The sequence below is a fragment of the Natator depressus genome, chromosome 21 (assembly GCF_965152275.1).
Source record: "Natator depressus isolate rNatDep1 chromosome 21, rNatDep2.hap1, whole genome shotgun sequence".
Lineage (NCBI taxonomy): Eukaryota > Metazoa > Chordata > Testudines > Cheloniidae > Natator > Natator depressus.
This window is the reverse complement of record NC_134254.1, coordinates 18,642,712-18,670,509: the sequence shown is the minus strand read 5'-3', so window position 1 is coordinate 18,670,509 and position 27,798 is coordinate 18,642,712. Positions and strand designations below refer to the sequence as shown.

The 27,798-nt window shown below is 48.2% G+C and overlaps 1 protein-coding gene across 4 annotated transcripts in view; it reads right to left on the bottom strand.

Annotated features, from left to right (window-relative positions):
• LZTR1 (leucine zipper like post translational regulator 1) overlaps positions 1 to 27,798 on the bottom strand; it is a 277,700-nt gene that overhangs the window by 28,882 nt on the left and 221,020 nt on the right. For 2 of the 4 annotated variants that reach the window (XM_074936115.1, XM_074936111.1), the window contains 3 exons: positions 18,989 to 19,115; positions 15,076 to 15,225; positions 4,586 to 4,691 (listed from right to left, as the gene is read on the bottom strand). In XM_074936115.1, the coding sequence (XP_074792216.1) occupies positions 4,586 to 4,691; positions 15,076 to 15,225; positions 18,989 to 19,115 (383 nt within the window). Of the gene's footprint in view, positions 1 to 4,585; positions 4,692 to 15,048; positions 15,226 to 18,988; positions 19,116 to 27,798 lie in introns of all 4 variants that reach the window. The other 2 variants (XM_074936112.1, XM_074936113.1) reach the window with 2 other exon arrangements.

Below are 27,798 nucleotides of genomic sequence, written 5' to 3'. Positions count from 1 at the left end.
TTCAGCACCACTGTGATGCACAACCCCCTGCCAAACCCTGCAAGCGCCTGAACTCACTTGGCACTCAGGTATTTGCACTAAAAGTTCCCTAGATGCCTATCTTACTGCCTGTGGGCAGGCACACTGCTGCATTACCAGGGGTGTCCAAATGCCTAGCTCTTGCCTAAGTCCCATGAGCCTCAGAAAGAACCAGATAATTTGGTAAAGCTGATATTGCAAGGTTTGCAGAGTTTGACCGGTACTGTGAAATCTGTCTTCTGGCAGCAACATCTTGTTCACAGGTTAGTCTCAGACTGTGCCAATAAAAGTGAGGCTCTTACAAGGGCACAGTTCAACATGCCCCACTTGATTTTGAGCCCCAAAGTCTTGATTAAATGGCAGGTCAGGACCAAAGAGCAGAAGAGCTCCTGCCATGATCTGGCTTTGAGAGGTCAGTTGTATAGATATGGCAAAACATATATTCCTCTTTTCCTTAGGTGGGTTGTCACCACAGCCAGGTGCTCAGTAAACACTCTTAGTGCTGTTGACAGGCTGACGGAGAACGCTGTATTGTAAAAACTTTTCACCTATGCAAAACTTCATGCATTTCCTATGTGATTGCTTTATGTCTGTGAAAGTAGGTGTCCTTCAAATCAAGAATCATGCATCAGGGCTTGTCTATATGAGCAATGATTTGCAGCAAGCTGGGGTGAAAACGTAGTGTGCGGCATGCTAGTGTGGGGTAAGTTTCCGTAGGGCTCCTGCTGACACACCCTAAAAGTTCCCTAATGCACTTTAATCTACTCCTGTTTCAAAGTGGGGTAGATCAAAGTGTACCAGGGAACTTTCCGTGCACAGCAGCAGGGTCCACATGAATACTTAGTGAGTGGCACACTAGTGCAGGACAGATTTTCACCCCAGCTTGCTGAGAACTCAATGTTCATGTAGATAAGCCTTCAGTCTCTTTGGAATAGGGAGGGGGAATGACGAACCAGCAGGGGTTATCAAACTTTTTCTTTGAGGCCCCCACAACATGCTAAAAAAACTCCACGGTCCACCTGTGCCACAATTGTTTTTCTGCAAATAAAAGCCAGGACCAGCATTAGGGGGTAGCAAGCAGGGCAATTATCCAGGGTCCCCCACCATAAGGGGCCCCGCAAAGCTTAGTTGCTCAGGCTTTGGCATCTGCCCCAGGCGGTGGGGCTTGGGCCCCTGGAGTGTAGGGCTTGGGGCCTCAGGCTTCAACCCCATACAGTGGGGCTTTGTCTTTCTGCCTAGGGCCCCAGCAAGTTTAATGCTGGGCCTGCTTGACCGAATCCCTGAAACCAGCTCTTGGCCCCCCAGTGGGCCCCGGACCCCTGGTTGAGAACCACTGCCATAGTGATCATCCTCATTTTGAAGGTTCTGATGTGTCTCTTCAGACTTCAGGCCATCTATCTTCCAAAGGATCTGTGAAGAGGAACTGAGAAGAGGGGCTGGGAAGCAGGATGGTGAAGAACTGTATGGAGTAACCTTGATGTGTAGTCTTCAGTACCCAGCAGTCTGATGTGATTTCATACTTGGCTTTGTGAAGTCTCTAAAGGACGTGGAGGTGGTAGATGAAGAGAAGAGCGTGCAAGAAACTGGAATGCGGCTCCCAACTGGGGTGTCACCACACCAATGTTGTCAGATATCACCAGTGTGGTGCTCTGCTCTGTTCAATGTTGATAACAGTCAGCTGCATGTGTGCGTTCCCTCTGCGTGCTGCTTCAGCTCTGAGCAGGTAGCTGACACAGCAGACCCCGAGAGAATCCCCAGTGACCACAGACTCTGATAAGGTACGAAGGCACCTGGCCAGGTTTATTGTCAAACGAAGCACAGTAATAGTTTCCCAGAGACTCTACAGGACATACTACAAATATGTACCCCCTGACAATGGACCTGCTTAGTCAGTGGTGGGACTCTCCATTGCCCCCTAGGCCAGACAAAGACAACCCTTCAGGGTTCAGAGTAACAGCCGTGTTAGTCTGTATTCGCAAAAAGAAAAGGAGTACTTGTGGCACCTCAGAGACTAACCAATTTATTTGAGCATAAGCTTTCGTGAGCTACAGCTCACGGTACAAATAAGTTACACATTACTCTGACGTATAGAGGTGCAACCCCACTATGTGTTAGGTGCTGCCTCTCACCTTGTACATGTTGGTTCAAACAAAACAACTCTATCCACCATATTACCCTCCTGCCCCTGTCTTTAGGATGGGTCAGTATGTTCCTTGTTATCCATGTGGAATGTGCTAGTACCGGAATGTTCTGGTACTGTCCTGGCACATGTCTATATTACTAGTGCTTCGTACCTTCAATGTATATTTGAAACATTAGCCTTGTTCTTGCCAGCTCCTGTGAGCAGAGCCTGCCTCTGGCTCACAGCTTAACTTGCTTTATGTTAGCAAAGTCTTGACCATTACTTTAGTTCAGGCCTTAGGTCTCATACCGGTCTCTGGTTTATGTTTCAGGGTCTCATCTTACCACAAAAACCTCTAAGGTTTTGTTGATTTTTTTCAGTAAAATGGCTTTAACTTTCAAATTCTGTATTCACACTTGTGATTCTGGGGTAAAGTCTGAGGATTTAATTCATGAATATCTCTGTGGCCATGGCTCTGTTGCAAGGGGCAGAGGTGTCATAGGCTGCATGGGGGGAATGACAGGCCATACTTCTGCTTCAGTGGCAAGATCCTTTGCTGCCTTAGCCTGATCTTTAGGAATCAACTACAGAACAATTGCATCCCAGAGCGTGTACTGTTAGTATCTTGTCACTGCCTACTAACTGGCAATACACTTGGATCCCAACAAATATGATTTCCTACTGAGCGAGGAAATTCTGTGCCCAGGGAGCAGATTTAGTACCCTTTATCTTTTCTAATGCAGCAGAGACCACACAGTTCAAGCACCACCAAGTAGTGTCCTTAAGGCTTTGTGAAGGAATGCCACAGCAACATCTGTGAACTCCTGATATCATGGAAGACAGAGTGCTCTGTGGAACTGAAGAGGTGTAAGAAGGCTGATGGTGATGGTTCACTCAAAGGGGGCCTGAGTGAAGCAAAAGGGAGATCCTGGGCATCAATGAACAGGAATTCCAGAGATGAATCAGGAGTAAGTTCCAAAGCCAAACCGTGCACCAGTGAAGCAAAAATCTTGTATGTGGACTAGTTGACCAGTCTTGGGAAAAGTTGCTGGACTACCAGGAACATGAACTGGGGAAGTCTGCAGCTGTTGCAGGGGCAGTGACAACTTAGGAGCTGAGACCTTCTCCAAAATCAACCTGGGGAATTTCTTCTTTCCTTCTTCACTTCCCCAGAACCAGACCTATGGTTTCCTTCCCTTGTTTCTTCTGTGCAGATGGTGTATATTCCTAGGATGGTGCAGCAGGTGCCATAGAAGGATCTTCAACAGCTGAGGATGTTCTCTCAATAAACGGGTCTCGAAACTAATACCATTTGGGGAGTCAAACTTATCCGCATCACAAGTGCCAATGCAGATGAAAACGCCTGATAATGCTTCACAGGGGAGGTCAGTGCTGCCTGAGGCACAGACCTGGCACTGGAACCCTTGTTAGAGGCCCAAGTTGAGGCCAGTGAAGAGGCTGGAGCCAGGTTCCAAGGCTTCACTCATTTAATAGTAGTGCATTTTTGTGCCAAGGAGGGTCATTGTGGGCCCAGATTTTATTGCCTTGTCAGCCTGATAGCAGGGCCTGTGCTGTCAGAGTGTCACTGGTTTGAAAGACAGATAGGCCTTTAGACTCAATTGCTGATCATGGCATACTCTGGGGATGAATGTGATGGAGTGTGAGCTTCACCTGAGCACACCAGACATTAAACATACATGTCTGATTTCAGATAGACTGTCAGATATTCTTACAGCCTTTCTAGGGCTCTACTCCAGCCATCTTTGCAGGGACCAACACCAGATCAATCTCCTACACTATTCTCTCTTCCTTATAATTAAAGCGAATACAAGAAAATTCAGATGGCAAAGATGGTCTATTAAATAATTAGACAGAAAGTCACACACAGCGAGGATCCTACTGCTTTGCACAGGAGAGGAGAAGGAAATGAAGATACTGGGGTCTGCACTGCCTTATATAGATTCAGATATTGAGCACTGACATCACTAGGAGGGCTTATGCAGCCCCACTGGATACAGCTGTAGTAGAGGTTCCATGAACTTGAAGCCAGAGGATGTCAGACCTGCAAGTAGGGATGCACAGAAGCCTCTGAAGAAGAACACAAGTATTACTTACTCTGTAAAAATTTTAATACACTTTCCCCAGTCACATCTGTATAACAGCTTGGCCTAGAAACATCAAATGTTTTAACTCATCCCCATACTTTCAAATTTCGCATATTCTTGTTTACAAATTGTTTCAATTCCATGGCATTCTAATGCTTTTCCACCCAAAAACTATAGCATCCCTACAATCTTAACTGCAGTTTAGCCAATTATTTTTGTCTAAGAATGTGAATAAATCACAGACCCTTCTGGCTGGTGTTGCTGGACCCTTTGAATTTCTTGAATATTTACTGTATTTAAGACTACCAATGACTAATTAAAATGAATCAGGGACAATTACCTGGAGCACATTTTCCACTGTAACATTCATTTCTAGGTTCTGCTTGCAGTATGCTTGAAGTCTGTTGTTGTAGAAACCATAATAATAAGGGGCAGAGAAGAGGTAGCTATAAAGCTAGTCAAGGAGAACAAATTTGTGTTCCAAGTTGGTAATAATTAGGGCTCCGTGTCTGCCATGGAGATTGCGGAAGTCACGGATTCCATGACTTCTGCAGCAGCCAGTGTGGCTGATCCCAGGGCCGCCCAAGCAGCTGGCTCAGGGACCAGCTGCTCATATAGAACAAGAAGCAATGGACTTAATCTGCAGCAAGGGAGATTTACATTAGATATTAGGAAACACTTTCTAACTATAAGGGTAGTTCACCTCTGGAATAGGCTTCTAAGGGAGGTTGTAGAATTCCCATCATTGGCAGTTTTTAGGAACACGTTGGACAAACACCTGTCAGGGATGGTCTAGGTTTCCTTGGTCCTGCCTCAGAGCAGGGGGGCTGGACTTGATGACTTCTCCAAGTCCCTTCCAGCCCTACATTTCTATGACTCTATGGTTGTCCATGCAAGCTCCCTCCAAAGATGTACATAAAGTACTTCCCCAAGAGTTGTATAGCAAGATGGTTAGTCAGTGGACCAGTCCAACATACTGAGGCATGCATACTCTCTGGCAGCCATTGTGAATGACAGCAATGGCCCAAAAATATAGTGAGCAGGGATTAAGTCCTGCATAGTTGTGCTCACGCAGGGGATCTTGGCATTGCAACACTTAACTCCTAGGCACCTTGCCACACAGTGAAATTCACATCCTGAGTTAGGTTGTCAGGCTCCCCATGCATTGTATGGGTAGAGTTAAGCACCTATGAACCAGATTCTCAGAAGCCAGCAGCTGAGCAGGGAACTGCCTGAGCTGGCCAGGAGTGAAATGCAGAGGGCTTAGGGCCCAGATTCACAAAGGGATTTACATACCAAATTGAGAGGCTGGAAGGATGCGCCTATCTCTGCTCAGGATTCTTAGCCTTGAACCCTTTCCTGGATTTAGGTACCCAAACCAGGTGAGCTCTTTCTCACAAAGAATTGAAGAGACACTCCTCTACCCCATTTTAAAATTATAGGAATGAAGGGCTCTCAAGAGGCCATCAAGTCCAGCCCCCAATAGCCCACTGCACACACTTGGGGGTGTGGGAGACCTGTTTTCATAACCCTGCTCTAACACGTTTCCTACACTCCTGGTGCTTGCTGTAAACACCAGGCTATCAGGTGATGACTTGCTTACCCTTTTGTGTGGGTTCAGCATGCTCTGAGTGCATCAACCAGATCAGGCCCTGCACAAGTGAGATGGGCAGGGGAACACCTACTTTGAGAATTCCACTGTGGCTTGAGTATAAGAAAAGGTTACTTACTAACTCTGATTCTTCAAGATGTGATGCAGACGTGTGTATTCCACTTAGGCGTGTGTGTACCCAGTGCAGCAGAGGAAGAGAATTTTCTGTAGCAGTACCTGCAGAAGGGCAGCGCTCACGCCTCATAGCCATAGCATCACTCCAGGCTTTTGAAGGCAGTGCCGCCCCAACCCCACTCAGTTCCTTTGCAACGAACATCCAGAGACCAGACTCTGATGGAAAGGAGATGGAGGGTGGGTCGTGGAATTCATGTCTGTATCACATCTAGAAGAACCAGTTACAATAAGTAACTGGTTTCTTCTTCTTCAATTACATGCAACCGAGTATTCCACATAGGTGATGCACAAGGAGTATCCACAGGAGGCGGGGCTCAGAGTGTAACTAAGGATTGCTGGACCGCCCTTTCAAAGTTTGCATTAGCTCTGGAAGATGCAGTAATGGTATAATGGCAAGATATCATCTGACAACTAATGTATGGAGATACTGCTCCTCCGGAGCTGATTGCAGCTCAGGAGAAAACATGGGTACATATACCACCTGGTTCAAATAAAACTGGGAGACCACTTTAGACAAAATATTGGGTTTGGCCATAAAGCACTTTGTCCTTCGAGAACCCTGTATAAGGAGGCTCTCAGAGCCTGCAACTCAGAGACTCCCCTTCCAGATGTTATTGAAACCAGGAAAGCAGTTTTCTGACAGAAAGCAGAAAGGGTTAAGATGCCAGAGACTCAAATGGAGGTCCCATTAAGTCCACCGGGAAAGTATTAAGGTCCCACAGAGGAACTGGTTTTGAGACACTGGAGGATGGAGATGAAGAAGGCCTTTAAAGAATCTTGCTGCCATGGCACTGGAAAAGACTGATCTTCCAAGAATGGGTGGATGAAACACTGAAATCACTACCAGGTGTGACCTCAAGAGCTAAAGGCACCACCAGGCAACCGAAGACACAGCAAGTACTCTAAGATGTCCTGGATAGAGACCAGCATCAGTTGAATTCTGTGGGCCAATGAACACACCAAAAAAATGCTTCCATTTTCTCAAACAGGTGATTTTGGTACAGGGCTTTCTATTTAATAGAACCTGCAGAATGGCTGCCAAACAACACTTTTCATTCTCGTTCAACCACAAAACAGCCACACAGTGAGATCATAGAATCATAGAATCATAGAATATCAGGGTTGGAAGGGACCCCAGAAGGTCATCTAGTCCAACCCCCTGCTCGAAGCAGGACCAATTCCCAGTTAAATCATCCCAGCCAGGGCTTTGTCAAGCCTGACCTTAAAAACCTCTAAGGAAGGAGATTCTACCACCTCCCTAGGTAACGCATTCCAGTGTTTCACCACCCTCTTAGTGAAAAAGTTTTTCCTAATATCCAATCTAAACCTCCCCCATTGCAACTTGAGACCATTACTCCTCGTTCTGTCATCTGCTACCATTGAGAACAGTCTAGAGCCATCCTCTTTGGAACCCCCTTTCAGGTAGTTGAAAGCAGCTATCAAATCCCCCCTCATTCTTCTCTTCTGCAGACTAAACAATCCCAGCTCCCTCAGCCTCTCTTCATAAGTCATGTGCTCTAGACCCCTAATCATTTTTGTTGCCCTCCGCTGGACTCTCTCCAATTTATCCACATCCTTCTTGTAGTGTGGGGCCCAAAACTGGACACAGTACTCCAGATGAGGCCTCACCAGTGTCGAATAGAGGGGAACGATCACATCCCTCAATCTGCTCGCTATGCCCCTACTTATACATCCCAAAATGCCATTGGCCTTCTTGGCAACAAGGGCACACTGTTGACTCATATCCAGCTTCTTGTCCACTGTCACCCCTAGGTCCTTTTCCGCAGAACTGCTGCCTAGCCATTCGGTCCCTAGTCTGTAGCGGTGCATTGGATTCTTCCATCCTAAGTGCAGGACCCTGCACTTATCCTTATTGAACCTCATCAGATTTCTTTTGGCCCAATCCTCCAATTTGTCTAGGTCCTTCTGTATCCTATCCCTCCCCTCCAGCGTATCTACCACTCCTCCCAGTTTAGTATCATCTGCAAATTTGCTGAGAGTGCAATCCACACCATCCTCCAGATCATTTATGAAGATATTGAACAAAACCGGCCCCAGGACCGACCCCTGGGGCACTCCACTTGACACCGGCTGCCAGCTAGACATGGAGCCATTGATCACTACCCGTTGAGCCCGACAATCTAGCCAGCTTTCTACCCACCTTATAGTGCATTCATCTAGCCCATACTTCCTTAACTTGCTGACAAGAATACTGTGGGAGACCGTGTCAAAAGCTTTGCTAAAGTCAAGAAACAATACATCCACTGCTTTCCCTTCATCCACAGAACCAGTAATCTCATCATAAAAGGCGATTAGATTAGTCAGGCATGACCTTCCCTTGGTGAATCCATGCTGACTGTTCCTGATCACTTTCCTCTCATGTAAGTGCTTCAGGATTGATTCTTTGAGGACCTGCTCCATGATTTTTCCAGGGACTGAGGTGAGGCTGACTGGCCTGTAGTTCCCAGGATCCTCCTTCTTCCCTTTTTTAAAGATTGGCACTACATTAGCCTTTTTCCAGTCATCCGGGACTTCCCCCGTTCGCCACGAGTTTTCAAAGATAATGGCCAAGGGCTCTGCAATCACAGTCGCCAATTCCTTCAGCACTCTCGGATGTAACTCGTCCGGACCCATGGACTTGTGCACGTCCAGCTTTTCTAAATAGTCCCTAACCACCTCTATCTCCACAGAGGGCTGGCCATCTCTTCCCCATTCTGTGATGCCCAGTGCAGCAGTCTGGGAGCTGACCTTGTTAGTGAAAACAGAGGCAAAAAAAGCATTGAGTACATTAGCTTTTTCCACATCCTCTGTCACTAGGTTGCCTCCCTCATTCAGTAAGGGGCCCACACTTTCCTTGGCTTTCTTCTTGTTGCCAACATACCTGAAGAAACCCTTCTTGTTACTCTTGACATCTCTTGCTAGCTGCAGCTCCAGGTGCGATTTGGCCCTCCTTATATCTTTCCTACATGCCCGAGCAATATTTTTATACTCTTCCCTGCAGGGAGCTGAGTGTGGGATGCAAGGCAAGACCATGATTCTGAGTGAGTAGGTCAGGATGAAGATGAAGGGATAAAGGAGGCTGAATTGAAGATGAAGGGATAAAGGAGGCTGAAGATGAAGGGATAAAGGAGGCTGAATTGACAAGCGCAAGGTTGGAGAATCAACACTGCCTCAGCCATGCTGGTACAAGGAGGATAAGGATGGCCTGATCTGCTTTCAGTTTGAGGATGATCTGTTGTACGACTGGGATTGGGAAAAAAACATACAGAAGAGCTAATGTCAGCTGAGATGGAAGGTGTCAGTCAGGGAGCCTGGACAGAATTCCCCTCGAGAGCAGAACAGATGGCATTTCCTGTTGTCCCTTGTAGCAAACAGGTTGGTTGTTGGAATGCCCCAAGCTGCAAAGATGACCTGCAGGATGCTTGTCTTCAGGGAACACTCGTGATTCAGGGAAAAATTTCTTCTGAGATGGTCTGCGAGATGATTCTAGGCCTCGGGAAAGCGGTCGGCTATTAGAGTGATAGCCTCCTCGATGCAGAACTGCCATAACCTAACCACCCTGGATTGTGCTCCCCTTGTCTGTTCACGTAATGTATCACAGCAGTATCATTGGTAAATATGTAAATGATGGCTCCCCGATGCAGTTCAGAAAGGTGGGACAAGTATCACAGATGGCCTGAAGCTCCAGTATGTTGATATGCAGAGACATTTCCTGCTCCGACCACAGACCCTGAATTTTCAAAAAGAAAAGGAGTACTTGTGGCACTTTAGAGACTAACAAATTTATCTGAGCATAAGCTTTTGTGAGCTACAGCCCACTTCATCGGATGCATTCAGTGGAAAATACAGCCGGGAGATTTACATACATAAAGAACATGCAACAATGGGTGTTACCATACACACTGTAATGAGAGTGATCACTTAAGGTGAGCTATTACCAGCAGGAGTGCGGCAGGGTTGGGGGGGAAGGAGAAACCTTTTGTAGTGATAATCAAGGTGGGCCAGTTCCAGCAGTTGACAAGAACATCTGAGGAACAGTGAGGGGTGTAGGGGGGGAATAAACATGGGGAAATAGTTTTACTTTGTGTAATGACCCATCCACTCCCAGTCTTTATTTAAGCCTAAGTTAATTGTATCCAGTTTGCAAATTAATTCCAATTCAGCAGTCTCTCGTTGGAGTCTGTTTTTGAAGTCTTTTTGTTGAAGAATTGCAACTTTTAGGTCTGTAATCGAGTGACCAAAGAGATTGAAGTGTTCTCCAACTGGTTTTTGAATGTTATAATTCTTGACGTCTGATTTGTGTCCATTTATTCTTTTACGTAGCGACTGTCCAGTTTGACCAATGTACATGGCAGAGGGGCACTGCTGGCACATGATGGCATATATCACATTGGTAGATGTGTAGGTGAATGAGCCTCTGATAGTGTGGCTGATGTGATTAGGCCCTATGATGGTATCCCCTGAATAGATATGTGGACACAGTTGGCAATGGGCTTTGTTGCAAGGATAGGTTCCTGAGTTAGTGATTCTGTTGTGTGGTGTGTGGTTGCTGGTGAGTATTTGCTTCAGGCTGGGGGGCTGTCTGTAAGCAAGGACAGGCCTGTCTCCCAGGATCTGTGAGAGTGATGGGTCGTCCTTCAGGATAGGTTGTAGATCCTTGATGATGCGTTGGAGAGGTTTTATTTGGGGGCTGAAGGTGATGGCTAGTGGCATTCTGTTATTTTCTTTGTTGGGCCTATCCTGTAGTAGGTGACTTCTGGGTACTCTTCTGGCTCTGTCAATCTGTTTCTTCACTTCAGCAGGTTGGTATTGTAGTTGTAAGAATGCTTGATAGAGATCTAAAACTATTTCCCCATGTTTATTCCCCCCCCTCCATCCCCCACTGTTCCTCAGATGTTCTTGTCAACTGCTGGAACTGGCCCACCTTGATTATCACTACAAAAGGTTTCTCCCTCCCCTCCCCCAGCTCTTCTGCTGGTAATAGCTCACCTTAAGTGATCACTCTCCTTACACTGTGTATGGTAACACCCTTTGCTTCATGTTCTCTATGTATATAAATCTCCCCACTGTATTTTCCACTGAATGCATCCGATGAAGTGAGCTGTAGCTCATGAAAGCTTATGCTCAAATAAATTGGTTAGTCTCTAAGGTGCCACACGTCCTCCTTTTCTTTTTGCGAATACAGACTAACATGGCTGCTACTCTGAAACCTGAATTTTCAGTGACTCCAGATGTGCTCCCCAGCCCACCAGGGAGATGTCAGAGACAACAGACCTGGTTGGTAGGGGCTGGACAAAGGGAATGCCCTGACATATACTTTCTGGAAGCATCCACCACTGCAAGGAGTCCAGGACCAGTGGAGGTAGATGGACCGATCTGTCCAAGGAATGAAGAGTCAGATGGTAAACCATCCTGAGCCACATCTGAAGGGGTAAAGGCGCAATCTTGCTAACAGAACCCTCTGCATGCAAACAGATATGTGGCCCAAGAGCCTCAGGCACATCCAAACTGCGATGGAAGGCTGAGACTGCCCAAAAGTGCATTGTGGACAGTACTGCTGCTGCTGCCCATAGTAGCACCTTTGCTCTGCCGGTGTGTACAAACCCAAGGAATGTAGGGTGGCCCTAGAATCCTTGAAGTACTGAGTCTTGTCCATCTTGTCTGAAAAAAGCACCCAGCCATTGAAGGGCAGATCATCTATAGCCTGCTGCATGTCAGGAGCAATGCCCAAATTCTGCAGCCAAGATACCCTTCTCATGGTCTCTTGGAGGCCACAACTCTGACTGAAGTGTCCGTGATGTTCAGCATGGACTGCAATGATGTCTTGGCCATCAAGCAGCCTTTGGTAATGAATGCCCAACATTTCTCTCTGGAGGTTTCAGACATCTGGTCTGCAAACTTAGATATGAACATCTAATTTACAAATTTGTATTTGGACAACAATGCCTGCTGGTTTGCAATCTGCATTTGCAAAAAGGAGGAGATATAAATCTTCCTACCCATAAAGTCCATCCTTTTAGAGTCCTCATCCTTAGCAGTGGACTTAAATCTGCCCTCCCGGCCTTTATTGTTCACCACAGTTACGACCAGGAATTTGGGTCCAGGTGAAAATAAAAGCCCTCAGATCCCTGCACCAGGACAAAACAGAGTTTCTCCATGTGCTTTGTCATACATGATACTGAATCATAGAATCATAGACTATCAGGGTTGGAAGGGACCGCAGGAGGTCATCTAGTCCAACCCCCTGTTCAAAGCAGGACCAAGCCCCAATTTTTGCCCCAGTTCCCTAAGTGGCCCCCTCAAGGATTGAACTCACAACCCTGGGTTTAGGAGGCCAATGCTCAAACCACTGAGCAATCCCTCCAAGCTGGCATTCTCCAAAGACCATTTGCAGGCTCTAGGAGTGCATCATTAATAAGAGGAGCCACTCTCCCAGGAGCAGACAGCTGCAGGATATCCAGCAACATAATGGTGCTCTCCTGCAGGAACTCTGCCTGAATGCCCAGGGAAGCAGCCATGCACCGCCAAAGGTCCTGTTAGGACTTGAAATCCTCAGGTATTGAAGGCGAGGAAGAGCCAAGTGCTGCCAAATTGTTCCCGATGGGGGGAGCGGTGTGGACCCCAAAATCAGTGGTGGCACCAAAGTAGCTGATGGTTCCAAAGTGGAGGGCAGTGAGAGCTGCCACGGTAACATCCGTGGTGTGAATGCAATGGTGCCAAGGAGTTTCCCAGTGCCAAAGAGGTCCCTTGCACCGAGCCCATACCAGCCCTGCTTCCACAGACTGTGGAAGGGGAACATCAGAGTGTGGTGCCAATGGACCAAAAGGTTCAGTGGCCCAAAGACACAATGGGGCTATAAACGACACAGCCCTGGCAAAAGCCTGGATCAATGGAGGGGTCAGGATGGAAAAGCAAAGGAGGTCTGTTGCTGCTTGATATGCCGCCGGCGTGGAAACAACTGGTGCCAGCATCAGTCTCGTCAGTACTGGATTCAAGAATCAGAATCAATGGTAGAGGGTCTCTGACCTCTCTGCTCAGTATCAAGAAGCTGTTCGAGGCACCCATACCCTCATGTATGCTGGCATTAACACGATGCTGGTCCATGCTCTTTCTGGAGGAGGCAGAAGAGTTTTCATGAGACCTGGAGTGGTCTGGACTGGTCTTATGTGACCTCTTCCTCGGTGCATTCGATGGGGAACTCCTCCTCCATCCCTTTGGAGAGGCGCTGGCTCCAGAGCATGACATGGCAGCACTCTCAGAACCTGAGGGTGACTTCCAATCTGAGGAGGTTCTCAGTGCTTAAGCAGGCCACATGGCCTGTTCAAGCAGGTGCTGCTTTAGGCGAAGGTCCCTAGCCAGCTGAGTTCCTTTCAAGAACGACCTAGAAATTGCACACCGCTCCTTGACGTAGATGTCACAGTAAGCAGTGTGTGGGGATTGTTGTTGGGGATCGCTCTCCCCACATAACAATGTTTAAACCATGGTGAGGGCATCACCGGGAAAATACTTAACTAAATGTAATTAACGCTACATTTAACTAACACTAAGGGTACTAATTATATACGACTAGAACAAACACTAGAAAAAGACAGTGAGAGACTGCGTGGTTAAGAACCACACAAAGCTCTGACTCCAGCCACAGGCAGTAAGAAGGAAATGAAAGGGGTCAGGGTGGTGCCACCTCATATAGCCAGAAGCTGTGGCAAGGAGGTGTGAGCGCTGCCCCTTTACAGACATTGCTAAGCAAAGTTCTCTGGCTCCAGAGCCCTAGGCACGCACCCACCAACATGGCTGCATCTACTCAAAGAAGCAGCTTAGGCTCTGAATGTCTTGTTAGCTATGAGGGCAGTGTCAGGATTTAGTCAGCTTTGGGCATGCCCACCAGCAGAAATGCAGGTACCTTTAGGGATTTAGGTGCCTACATAGTTTGGTGGCAGCTGAGTGGTGATTTTGTGAAAGTTAGTGATGTATAGGAGACAGTCTTTTTGTGCATCTTACCCTAGCTGTCTAAGAAAAACCAGTCCTTTCACACAAACAACCCAAGACAGAGCCTGCCCCCATTACAGCCAATAGCCCAGTGGTTAGCACACACACACCTGGACTGCAGGAGACCTAGATTTAAATCCTTCTCTGGATTAGCGACTTGAACCCCAGTCTCCCATATCCCAGGTGAATACCTTAAGTGCCAGGCTATTGGACATTTTGGGGTGGGGATTTCTCAATCTGTCCCGTTGGAGCTGTTCCACTTTGTATAATTATATTCATTAGATCAGGAAAAGAGAGAAATTGCATAGATCAGTGGTCTGAAAACTCACATGGGAAAGCCAGGTTCAAGTCCCTGGCTAGTTATAATTAAGGCTATGATTTTGTCATGATGGTCACAGAAAGCATGAATTTGAATAAAGTCCATCAAATGCCCTCCAAAACAACTGAAATGTGCTCAAACCAAGTGGTGTTACAATCTTGTAGATGGGGTCACAGCATCACTCAGGTTTGGTCCATCTGCCCCACCATCTCCATCTATAGCAGCATGGACTCTTCAAAACTGTTCAGCATTGTGACCCCATGTGCTAGGTCGCAATGCCTAGAGTGGACAGCTGGGCTCAGTCCCACGGGACAGGAGTTGCCATTGTGGGGCGAGTGTGGGGTAGGCTCACTCTCCATCTCCCACTAACCTCTTTCGGTGACATATTGTTGTTTTCCAGCACCTCTGCCATGAAATATATTTAAAAATTTCATGACAAAATCATAACACTAGTTATAGTTTAACTCAACTGAACTGTTTCATAGTCCAGTAGAAGGGCCTGATTCTCCACTCCCTCACAATGAAGGCATTTGCAGCAGTGCAGAGCAGCTGTAATATGCTACTCTTCTGGTCTGGCGCATTTTTTTCCACTCACTTTGCACAGGTGTAAATGATGACACCAGGTGCATGACATGGCAGAATCAGAGCCAACATATTAAAATATCCATAGCAAAAGAAATCCAAAGTGTCTGTTTCAATTGCATCTACAGACCTTAGACTTCAGTAGATTTAAGGATACAGGGAATCTTCAGGAGGCATGTTCACTTCACCATAGTAAATGTATCTCAGCATAGACTCAAATGCTTGTTTACTGGGAACCATTTCACCTATAGAAATATTTACTTGTCCATCTTCTGGCATGAAGGAACGGAACATGGCTTCAAAGTAACTGGAAAAGGAAAGGCGACTGATGTAATACAAGGAGATTTTACATAACCACAAGAAAGGTTCTGCAGATGGTTTCAAGCAGTACTGTTCAAAGGGGGCTACAAAGCATTGAATCACATAAATTACTTCCTAGCTACTATGCGGAGGGGAAAACTGCCTCTAAATGCCTCCTCAAATACAGTATGCAGTGTTGTTGTAGTCATGTTGGTCCAGGATATTAGAGAGACAAGGTGTGTGAGGTAATATCTTTTATTGGACCAGCTTCTGCTGGTGAAAGAGACAAGCTTTTGAGCTACACAGAGCTCTTCTTCAGGTCTCTTTCCAAAGGGGATTTGCTAGTGTTTCCCTCTATATAGTTCATGAGTGGCTTAGAGAACATTCAAACAATTTAGCTGAGTGTATCTCTGCATGCTGGTGGCTGAGTGATCACAGCACCTGGAGGTGTTTACTGCTTATCACTAGCAAAGCACTGTGAGAGACAGCCCAGATTGGAGAGCTAAGGGGGAACAAGGGTCCCACGGTTCCAAGTTGTACCCCAGAGATCCAGTCACACTCAAACACCTTGTCTCTCAAATGTAGTATTGTCATGTTTCAGATAAATCTGTGTGTGAGGCAACAAAGCAACACAATCCCAACAATGCTATAGGATGTTATATAGGAAACAATGCCATGTGGATTTTCTTTATGACAATTAATTTTCAAAAATATAAAAATTAGGATATAATACACTGTAATAATTCATTTACTTACTTTGCATATGAAGTGCTGGTAAACTTCAAACATTATGGGTCTCCTGGTTTTTTAGGGGCTAGACACTAATATAAAATGGTTACCTGCCTACTGTACAAGGATATTGTGATGGTTTGTTAGATACTGTTTGTAAAGTACTAAAGTATGTACATGCTAAAGATTATTAGGGCTGGCTGAAAATTTTCCTTCAAAACTTTTTTTAATGGAAAATTGGATTTTAACTAAATGAAATTTTTTGCAGAGAGTATTGCCAAAAAATTAAACAAAAAATCAAGTTTTTTTTCAACAAAAAGTCAAAATTTTCTGTTGACCCCCTCCATTTTCTAATTATTATTGGCTACTGAATGGAATGAACCTATTTTCACTGGCTATAGGCATTAGAAAGTTTGCCTGTGATAGTATTAGATTGTGCTCATCTATTAACCTCATTGCACCATTAATAGATAGGTTTCAGAGTAGCAGCCGTGTTAGTCTGTATTCGCAAAAAGAAAAGGAGTACTTGTGGCACCTTAGAGATTAACCAATTTATTTGAGCATGAGCTTTCGTGAGCTACAGCTCACTTCATCGGATGCATACTGTGGAAATTGCAGAATACATTATTATATATTCATGGTGTCTGTGTATATAATAATGTATTCTGCAATTTCCACAGTATGCATCCGATGAAGTGAGCTGTAGCTCACGAAAGCTCATGCTCAAATAAATTGGTTAGTCTCTAAGGTGCCACAAGTACTCCTTTTTTTTTATCTGAGCATAAGCTTTCGTGAGCTACAGCTCACTTCATCGGATGAGCTAGATTCTACTCTGGTTTCCCGCCTTTTCTACCCTTCCTTTCCATATAACATAACTTGCATCTACTGATGTGGCAAAGTGCTTTTCTTCACCCCACCAGGTGTACCCCTAACTCTGGACTATTGATCCAGCTCCCCCTTCCTTTTTTGAATATGTAAGAGTCAGTTTTTTCAGGTGCCTGAATCTGAATGACACGGTCACAATTTCTGGATAACAGCTTCTGAGTGCAGGTTCTTGTCACCGGTTACTGTAGACTCCTAATGGCATTCAGTATTATATTCTCTTCAACTTGTATACCTGATTAAAGCCCTTCACAATTTCTCTCTAGCAAATTCTTCATGTCACAACCAATCAGACTCGGCCTGAGATTTCTGCCACCGGCACTCTAGCTGTCTTTCTGTCTAGCTTCCTCTCCTGCTCCATCTATCCCAGGCCATCTGTAAACCATGCTGATCAGTGAGGATGAAGCTGTATAGGGTCACCCTATCAAACCCTGAACTGAGAAGAGTTAGATGCCTCAAAAAGGGATTCCCAAAAGCCAGCACGCTGAGCGGGGAGTTGCCTAAGCCAGTCAATAGGAAATGCTGAGGAGAGGGGTGGTAGGTGGTGGTGGTAGGTAAAGGGAGGTAGGTGCCTAACTTCGGTCTGAGGGAGGTGCCTCCCTCTAGCTGAGGGGTCACAGCCATGAGCCCCTCTGGAGTCAGTCACCTAAGCCGAGTCAGCCCTTTCTCAACAAAAACTGAGAAGCAGGAGGTGATGGTACTTTCCCCTTCACCAATAGTCCTGTGGCTAAAGAACTCATCCACAATTTGGGAGACTCAGGTTCAAATCCCCACTCCCCTTGATGAGGAGCAGTGTTTTGAACCCAGGTCTCTCACATCCCACACAAGTGCCCTAACCACTGGGTCTGAAGATTGAAAGGTGATTTGATTACCATGTCCCTTGTATTTTCTTCACAGGTACTAAAGGGCTCTTTAACGAGGAAGTCAGAATAAGAATCTGTGGCTGGAAGTTAAAGCCAAATGCAAATTAGAAATAATACACACAGTGAAGGTGATTAGCCATTGGAACAAACTATCAAGACAGGCGGTGGCTTCTCCATCTTTTTAAATCAAGATTGGACATCTGTTCTGGAAGGCATACTTTAGTCATCCACAAGTTACTGGGCTCAGTACAGTGTAAGAGGGCAAGATTCTATGGCCTGTGATATACAGGTCAGACTAGATGATCTAATGGTCCCTTCTGGCCTTGGAATTTACGAACCATTTATCTCGCCAACAATCCCCGTCTCCTTTTCGATTACTCCCTTTACACAGTTTAACAGGCCTGCTGATTCTCCACTGGCTTCTTACTTTGATGTACAAATACAGGACTAGATCATGCCTAGCTTTAACATAGCCATACATAGAGTAGATTCCCATCTCTCTCACTCAGCCAGGTTAAGGCTGCCTAGATTGCAGCTCTATGCACTGCAGAACCCAATACCATGCATCCAATGCTCCCCCTACAAGTGAGTGAAGAAGGTACAGGGAAGGGCAGAACCAATATCCACCTCTCCTCACTATATGTACCAGCCAAGAGAGCTGGTTGGCCGTGCCAGGGAAGAGACGTATGATACACCCTTAAACGGGTAAGTTATTTACACCTTCAACCAAGTGGGAACCCAGAGAGACCAATCTACCCCCTAATGTATTGATGTTTTTATATGTTTGTTCGATGGATTCTTAAATCTCTACCTCATAGCTTACATACCAAAGTTTAGGCTTCATTCTATTAGCATCTCTTGAGCTGCATTTTCATTTTTAGAACATCCTTTTTGTTCTTCATGAACACTTGTTCCTTTCCAGTTCATGACAGTAGTTTTATGCGTGATTATTTGCTTCTTTTTGAAATTGTGGTAGGATATAGACCATCTGTTATTCAACTAAGGTTTTGATTTCCTAACATTTCCCTGCTGGGATGGCAAATTCATTCATATTTTAGTCACTGTTGCTTAATGGCGCTATTATGTTTAATTTCTAGGAGAAAAATCCTATGTGTTACTCAGATCTCAGTGAACAGAAGCCTATGCTCTTGTGTGCTTCAAAACAACCTGATCCAAGAAGCAGTCTGTGGTACTGAGAAATCATGTCTACACATGACATTTGTTATTGCTCTAGTAAATGATGACTATTTAAAAAGTTTCTAAGTTTCAGTAAATGGTTGATCAGAGTGCACACACCTGGAGCGGGCTGCCAGAATTGCCTTATGTGCTGGTCTTGGGTGGCCATCTAACAGGAGGATGATATCACAAAACTCGATCCCAGCTCCTTCTAGATAAGCCTTCATATCCTGAATCAAAGATGTTCCTGACAGAGGCAACATGGTGAAATGATTAAAAAGAAGACATTTCCAGGTAATCAGCTGCTATAAAGTTAATACATGGTTGTGCCACATCTACATACAGGTTTTCCCATGGGATTAAGGGAGTTGTTAGTAGGCAGGCACTTCATCACATTCTCAGCACTATAGGAGGCCTCTTTTCATATGCCATGGATAAGGCCAGGCTATGATCCCTGGAAATTTGTTCTGTATGTAAGACTGACGCCCTCGGTGAGGTTTTACATCTGCATCCTTTTCCTCACCTCTGGTACATTTGCCTCAATCCACTCCTCACCCACCCCCTGTCCATTTTGTGCCAACATTGCTAACCTCACACACATTGCACCTCCACTTCTCTCGCTGTCTCTGGAACGCCATGACATATCTACGAAGATCTCAGCCACCTGCGACCTCTTCCTATCTTGCTCCCTCCAGCTCCTGGCTCTTCAAGAAACCTGGATCCCTCGCTGCCATCTCTTATAGAGGCTTCTCCTTCTCTCACCCCCTCCCCCCCATTCCCCCCCGGCTGGATCAAATTATGGTGGGGTACGGAGTTTCTCCTGTCCCCTTGCTGCTATTTCCAATACCTCCCTCCTCCCTCCTCTCTTCTTTTGAACAATGCTGCATCTGACTTCTCTCTTCTCCCCCTCAATATTGCTGTCACCTACCATCCATCCAGCTCCTCCCCATCAGCCTTCCTCTCTGATCTCAACTCCTCGCTCTCTCTCTCTCTTCCTCTTCTTACAATCTCCCACACTCAGCATCAGGGACTTCAACTGCCATGGGAACAACCCATCCAACCCCTTAGCTGCACACTTTCTTTTCCTCCCCTCTTCATTCAATCTGCAGCTCACGGTCAACTCTCCCATTCACCAAAAGGAACACTCATGGAATTTGGTCTCACCAAGCATTGCTTTCTCAGATTTCTCTTGCTGAGCTCCCTTCCTTTCAGCATCACCCATTGCCCCCCCGCTCCCTCATGCCCTGTCACTTGGTCTTTCCGCAACTTCTAGTCCTTCAACATCAGTGACTTCTTATCTGCTCTCAGCATTCTCATCCTTTCTTTCACTGTTGTTGATTCACTCCCTCCCTCCACCTTTGCCTCTTTTGCCTCTCTCTCTCAGTGCAAGATCTGCCCTACCAACCTCCAGCCCTAGCTCACCCCCAGCATGAGGAAGTTACTTACCTTATAGTAACTGGAGGGTCTTCGAGATGTTTGGTCCCTATCTGTATTCCATTAGGGATACGCATGTACTCCATGCTCCCAGAGTCAGAGAATTTTGAAAGCAGTGTCCGCTGGCTCGCACATGCACCCTTACTTTCCTTGGGCCTCCACCAAAGGAGATAAAAGATGGAGCACACCAACCACCTCTCCTGTTCCTTCTCTACCGTGAATCTAATCAATGTCCAAAGCAGAGGGGAAGGAGAGTGGTAGTATGTATGATAGGGACCACAAATCTCAAATAACCTGTAAGGTAAATAACTTCCTCTTCTTCTTCAAGTGCTGGTCCCTATGTGTACTCCATTGTGGGTGACTGACAGCTAGTACTCAAGAAAGAAGAGAGTGCAAGGATGTAGGTGGCAGAGCTGCATGAAGGACTGTTGCCCCATAGTATGTGTCAGCAGCAGAGTCTTCTACTAAAGCATAATGACTCATGAACATATGGTTGGAAGTCCACGTAACTGCTTTACAAATGTTAACCAAAGACACTACCCTCAAGCAATGCTATAGACACTGCTTGTGCTCATCCTGTGTGAGGGAAGGAAAGTGAGACAATTGATAGCAGAGTAAGATACAACCTGAGATCCACCCAGAGATCCTCAGAGGAGATAGCCTGACCTTGGACACTTTCCACTGTGGCTCAAACATTGGGGGGAAAGAATTGCATCAGGAATGTTGGTTGGCAAGTGATCTACATGTGTCCCTAAAAAGGATTTTGAATGTGATTCGTTGGTTAGATCGTCAGTTTCCTGGTATGAACCAGGTACTCATAATGTGTGCAATGAGAACACTGATCCACTACTCCCTGCCACCAAGTGGCTGCTAACAGGCACCAGAACTAGAAGCTGAATTCTGACAGAACAGAGGACTGCAATCTGCTAGGTGGAATTTGGGGGTCCTGAATGTCCCTGATTGTATTTAAAATCAAGCACAGGAAGAAGAAGTTGTCCATGTAACTGGGTTGCCCCTGCTCAGGACTGTTTCCCTTGCACTACCTGCTCCTACTACCTGACTCTGATCTCCTGGTAACCTGACCCTGCCTGCCTCCTTACACCTGACTTTTGATCTCTGGCATAACTCAGAATCTAATCTCCTGGTATCTGACCCAGCCTGGCTCCCGACTCCTGGTCTGGCCGCTAGGTCAGACTGCCCACGTCAGTTTGCATGGACCACTTAAGCCACAGGAGTGGGCTTGATGCCAGTAAAATAGACCTGGCCAAACTTCTGGAAGCACTGGACACTCCCAACTGGGCTGCCTGACTTCAGGCTGACAACTAAGCCTTGCAGGCCCAGGTCATTCAGCTGACCTCGGAGAAAAAACTGTCACCTACCTTTCATAACAGTTGTTCTTCGAGATGTGTTGCTCGTGTCGATTCCATTCTAGGTGTGCGCGCACCCACATGCACAGTTGTCAGAGATTTCTGCCTCAGCGTTATCCGTAGGGCCGGCTGTGGTGCCCCCTGGAGTGGCACTCCCATGCAGTGGTATATCAGGTGCTGCAGCCCTCCTGGCACCCTCTCAGTTCCTTCTTGCTGGCAACTCCAACAGAGGGGTGAGGGGGGGAAAATGGAATGGACATGAGCAACACATCTAGAAGAACATCAGTTACGAAAAGTAGTTAACTGGTTTTTCTTCTTTGAGTGCTTGCTCATATCAATTCCTTTTCAGGTGACTCACAAGCAGTATCAACAGAGGTGGGCTTGGAGTTCATAGCTTAGCGGCTTGCAGTATTGTCCTACCGAAACCAGCCTTATCCCAAGCCTGCTGGGTCAGCACATAGTGGGACGTAAAAGTGTGGACAGACGACCATTTGGCCACTCTACAGATGCCCTGGATAGGCACATGGGCCAGAACGGCTGCCGAAGAGGTCTGCGCCCTTGTAGAGTGGGTGGTGACGATCGCCGCAGGTGGCACCTTCGCTTGGTCATAGCAAAAGCGAATGCAGACAGTGATCCAAGAAGAAATTCTTTGAGTGGATACCGGATGACCTTTCATCCTGTCAGCCACTGTGACGAACAACTGCATCGATTTACGGAACAACTTGGTCCTATCCACACAGAAGGCCAGAGCCCTCCTAATGTCCAGGGCACGTAGCCTGAGCTCCTCTTCTGACTTATGCTGCTTTGGAAAGAAGACCGGTAAGTAAATGTTCTGGCTCCAATGAAACAGAGACTACTTTAGGAAGAAAAGCCGGGTGTAGCCTTAGCTGGACCTTGTCCTTGTAGAAGACCATGTACAGTGGCTCTGAGGTGAGCACCTGAATCTCGGATACCCAGTGGGCCGACATCACTGCAACCAGGAACGTGACCTTCCAGGAGAGGAGGAGAGAGCAAGAAGCCAAGGGTTCAAAGGGAGGACCCATTAGCTGAGACAGCACCAGATTCAAGTCTCACAGAGGGATGGGGTCTCTGACTTGTGGGTAGAGGCGCTCCAGGCCTTTAAGGAATCAGGCCATGATTTCCTGAGCAAAAACAGACCTACCCTGTAACGGTGGGTGGAAAGCCGAGATGGCCGCTAGATGGACCTTTATCAATGAGAGGGACAATTCCTGGAGCTTAAGATGCAGGAGATAGTCCAGAATAAGCTGCACTGAAGCCCACTCGGGACGAAAAGACAGTTACCTTTTCTATAACTGGTGTTCTTCAAGATGTGTTGCTCACGTCTATTCCACAATAGATGTGTGTGCTCGCCATGTGCACTGGCGTTGGAAGTTCTTCTCCTAGCAGTACCATAGTGGAGCGCCCCTAGCGACCCCTGGAGTGGCACCTTCATGGTGCAGTATAAGGGGCGCTGCGCACTCCCCCCACCCTCAGGTCCTTCTTGCCAGACAACTCCGACAGAGGGGAAGGAGGGCGGGATGTGGAATAGACATGAGCAACACGTCTCGAAGAACACCAGTTACGAAAAAGGTAACCGTCTTTTCTTCTTCAAGTGATTGCTCATGTGTATTCCACAATAGATGATTCCAAGCTATATCTGTTGAAGGTGGGTAGGAGTTCACAAACTCTTGGGACGGAGCACAGCCCTGCTGAACCCGGCGTCTTCCCTGGTCTGGGAGACGATCGCATAATGCGAGGTGAACATGTGACCAGAAGGCCATGTGGCAGCCCTGCAAATGTCCTGAATGGGGACATGGGCTAAAAAGGCAGCTGACGAGGCTTACACCCTAGTCGAGTGTGCCCTCACGATTGATGGCGGAGGGATTCCTGCCAAGTCATAACAGGTACAGATGCATGAGGTGATCCAGTTGGAAAGCCGCTGAGTGGAGATCGGCTGACCCCTCATGCGTTCAGCCGAGGCGATGCACAGCTGCGAAGACTTCCTGTATGGCTTACTCCGCTCCAGATAAAAAGCCAGAGCCCATCTCCAACGTGTGGAGACGGCGCACCTCGCTGGATGCATGGGGGTTGGGGAAGAGGACCGGCAGGAAAATGTCCTGACCCATGTGGTAGGCGGAGACCACCTGCAAGAGGAAAGAGGGGTGTGGGCAGAGCTGGACCTTAAATTTATGGAACACCGTCTATGGGAGCTCGGACGTCAGGGCCCTGAGTTCAGAGACCCGTCTAGCCAACGTGATCGCTACCAGGAAGGCTACCTTCCACGAGAGGTGTGACCAGGAGCATGTAGCGAGTGGCTCAAACAGGGGGCCCATTAGCCAGGCCAGCACCAAGTTCAGGTCCCACTGAGGGACAGGGGACCTAGCTTATGGGAAGAGATGATCCAACCCCTTAAGGCATCGGCAGGCCATTGTATGGGAGAATACTGTGTGCCTCTGCACCGGCGGGTGGAAGGCCGATATGGCCGCCAAGAACACCTTGACAGACGAGTGTGCCAGGCCGTGGTCTCTAAGGTGAAAGAGGTAGTCCAAAATGAGCTGGATTGGGGCAGCCATGGGGGAAACGCACTGCTCAGCCACCCATTGGGAAAACCAAGAACACTTTGCCAAGTAGGCTCAGCACGCGGAGGGTAGCCTGCTTTCCAAAAGGACATGCTGGACCCCTTCTGAGCATGTCCTTTCCTCCCGGCCTAACCACTGAGCAGCCATGCTGTGAAGTGGAGCGCCGCAAGGTTGGGGTGGAGGAGGCGGCCCTGGTCCTGGGAGAGCAGGTCCAGACAGGATGGAAGGCATTGGGACGGAAGGCAGGAGGGCATTGGAGATAGCGCCCCATCTCAGCCCGCCCCGGAGCAGAACTGGGGACAGAAATGGTTCTGTCGAGTTGTGAACACATCCAACTGGGGAGTTCCCCACTCTTGGAAGTCTGTGCACCACCTCTGGGTGAAGAGATCACTCATGCTGAGAAGTCCCTGCTCAAGCGATCCACCCGCGAGTTCCGGGTGCCCGGTAGGTGGTAGGCCTGTAGGCAAATATCGTGGGCTATACAGAAGTCCCACAGCTTGAGGGCTTCCAGGCAGAGGGCAGAGGAACGGGCCACGCCTTGTCTGTCGATGTAAAACATTGAGGCCGTGTTGTCCATGAGAACCCTGATCACCCTGCCTGCCAGGTGCAAGTGGAAGGCCATCCATGCCAGCCGGATCGCCCTGAGCTCCTTGACATTTATATGGAGGGCCAGGTCCTGTGCAGACAATAGACCTTGGGTCTGAATGTCTCCCACATGGGCTCCCCACCCCAGATCCGAGGCGTCGGATACAGTTCCAGAGATGGGGGCCTGCCTCTGAACGGGACCTCGCGGAGCAATTTCCTTGGTGAGGACCACCATCGTAGGGAGGCGATAACCAGTTCAGGCACAGTGAGAACCGTGTCCATCCTGTCTCTGGCCTGGGAGAAAACTGAGGCCAACCAGAGCTGGAGGGGCCTCATCCTGAGTCTGGCGTGACGAATCACATATGTGCACGCCGACATGTGACCCAAGGGTTGGAGACACGCTCTGGCTGTTGTCACTGGAAACTTGTGACTGAGGCGAGGAGCCCTTCCAGGGTCTCGAACCTGTCCAGTGGGAGGGAGGCTCTGGCTGACGTGGCGTCCAGGGGTAAACTCTATGCATTGTACTGAGACTAATGTGGACCTGGTGTTGTTCACCAACAGGCCCAGAGTAGCGCACATGGACAGGAGGAGTGCCAAGTGGTCCTGCACCTGCGACCGGGAGCTGCCCTTGACCAGCTAGTCGTCCAGATAGGGAAAGATCTAGACCCCACGGCACCTGAGGTAGGCTGCCGCCACAGACATACACTTTGTAAATACCCTGAGGGCACTGGACAGGCCAAATGGGAGCACTATAAATTCGTAGTGTTCCTGCCCAACCATGAAATGGAGGAAGCTCCTGTGCCCCTCCAAGATATGGATGTGGAAGTATGTGTCCTGCAGATCGAGGGTAGCATACCATTCCCCGGGATCCAGGCAGGGGATGATGGAGGCCAGGGAGACCATGCAGAACTTGAGCTTCACCATGTACTGATTCAGGCCTCACAGGTCCAGGATGGGCCTGAGCCCCGCTCTGGCCTTCGGGATAAGGAAATAGTGGGAGTAGTACTCCTTGCGTTTGAACTTCGCTGGCACCACTTCCACTGCTCCTAGTCCAAGGAGCCGCCCCACCTCCTGCTCGAGCAGATCCTCGTGAGAGGAGGTCCCCCAGGAGGGACGGGGGCGGAGGGTGGTTGGACGGGGTACAGATAAACTGGAGGGTGTAGCCCCGAGAGACGGTGCTGAGGACCCATCGGTCTGAAGTCAGCCACGACCACTCTGGGAGGAAAGCACACAACCAGTTGGAGAAGGGAAGCTTTATTGGGGGTGGATCCCTGATGAGAACTGGTAGGTCGCCCCCAGGCATCCCGTCAAAACTACCGTTTCTCTGCCTGTTTGCCTTTGGAGGACCCAGGCTGGGGGGCAGACCAAGACTGCCTCTGGTGCCATTTCTTGTAGTCCCGTGACTTTTTATAAGGGGGCTCATATTTAGAGTGCGTGGCCTTGGTGGGAGCCTGCTGCTGCTTAAACTTAGATGTAGCCGGAGCCGGAACATAGAGGCCCAGAGTCTTAAGCGTAGTGCAGGAGTCCTTCAGGCCATGCAGTTTTATGTCTGTCTGTTCCACAAACAGAGTCTTGCCATCAAACAGGAGGTCCTGCAGGGAGCTCTGCACCTCACTGGACAGCTCAGACAGCAGGAGCCACCACACCCTTCTCATGGACACCACGGAGGCCATGGACCACACGGCCGTGTCCGCCGCATCTGCTGCTGCCTGCAGGGTTGCCTTGGCAGCTGCTGTACCCTCCTCCACCAGAGCTGTGAACTCCTTCCTGTCACGCTCCTGGAGGGAGTCCTCGAACTTGGGCAGAGAGCCCGGAAGATTGAACTTGTACCGGCCCAGGAGAGCCTGATGGTTCGCCACCCATAACTGGAAGCTCGAGGACGAATACATTTTTCTTCCAAAGGAATCCAGCCTCCTTGAGTCTTTATTCTTCGGAGAAGGAGCTGGTTGGCCTTGCTGTTCTCTCTGGTTGACCAACTCAACCACCAGGGAGTTAGAGGTAGGGTGGGGGTAAAGATACTCATGACCACTGGCGGGCACAAAATACTTGCACTCCGCTCTCTTAGAGATGGGGGCCAGTGAGGCCAGGGTTTGCCACAAGGCATTTGAAATTTTCACCACCCCTTCGTGGAGCGGCAAGGTCACCCTGCCCGGTACCAAGGTGGACAGGATGTTAAAGAGAGAGTCCAAGGGCTCTTCCACCTCCTCTGCCTGTAGGTTGAGGTTTGATGCCATCCTTTTCAAGTGTTCCTGGTGGGCTTTAGAGTTCTTCTGTGGTATGGAGGGATGAGGGGCCCTAATCGCCTCATCATGGGTGGGCGAGGAGACAGGCACGGTACTTTGCGTGTTCACCGGCATCGGGGGATCCGTTCCCTGGTCACTCCCCAGGCATGGTGCTGAAGATGTGCATCCCACCGACTCCTTCCTCGGAGGCCAGGAGAGGGAGGCTGATGGCCGTCCATAAGCTCCGGTCAACCGAGTGAGCCCTCACTGGGGGCTGCATCAGGGGCTACGGTGCACACTGGTACCACTATGCCAGCCACAGGGCCCAGTGCACTGCACCAGCTTCAGTACCAGCGGAGCAGGCTCTTCGGCTTGGCTGGCCTGACCCATCGATGGAGAACTATGAAGGGAGGGCAGGCTGACATACGACCTGACGCTGTCCCTGGACTGGTAGGAGTGGCAACACTGGGAGTGATGCTGACTATGAGACCGCGACCCCGACATGGAAGAACAGTACCGCCGGTAGCAGCTGCTCTGCGATCGGCTCCGGCGGGCGAACCCGCGCCGGCGATCGATGCCCAGGGCTACAGGAGAGGTGCCGAGGAGGGGTCCTGGAGTGAGACGACGAACAAGAACAGCATCAATGTTCGTGTCATGACTGGCTACAGAAGCCCTGCTGAGATGAGGACCTGTGTCATCGTCTGCCTCAGTCCCATCGGTATCCGCTTCTCGAGGCGGAGCGG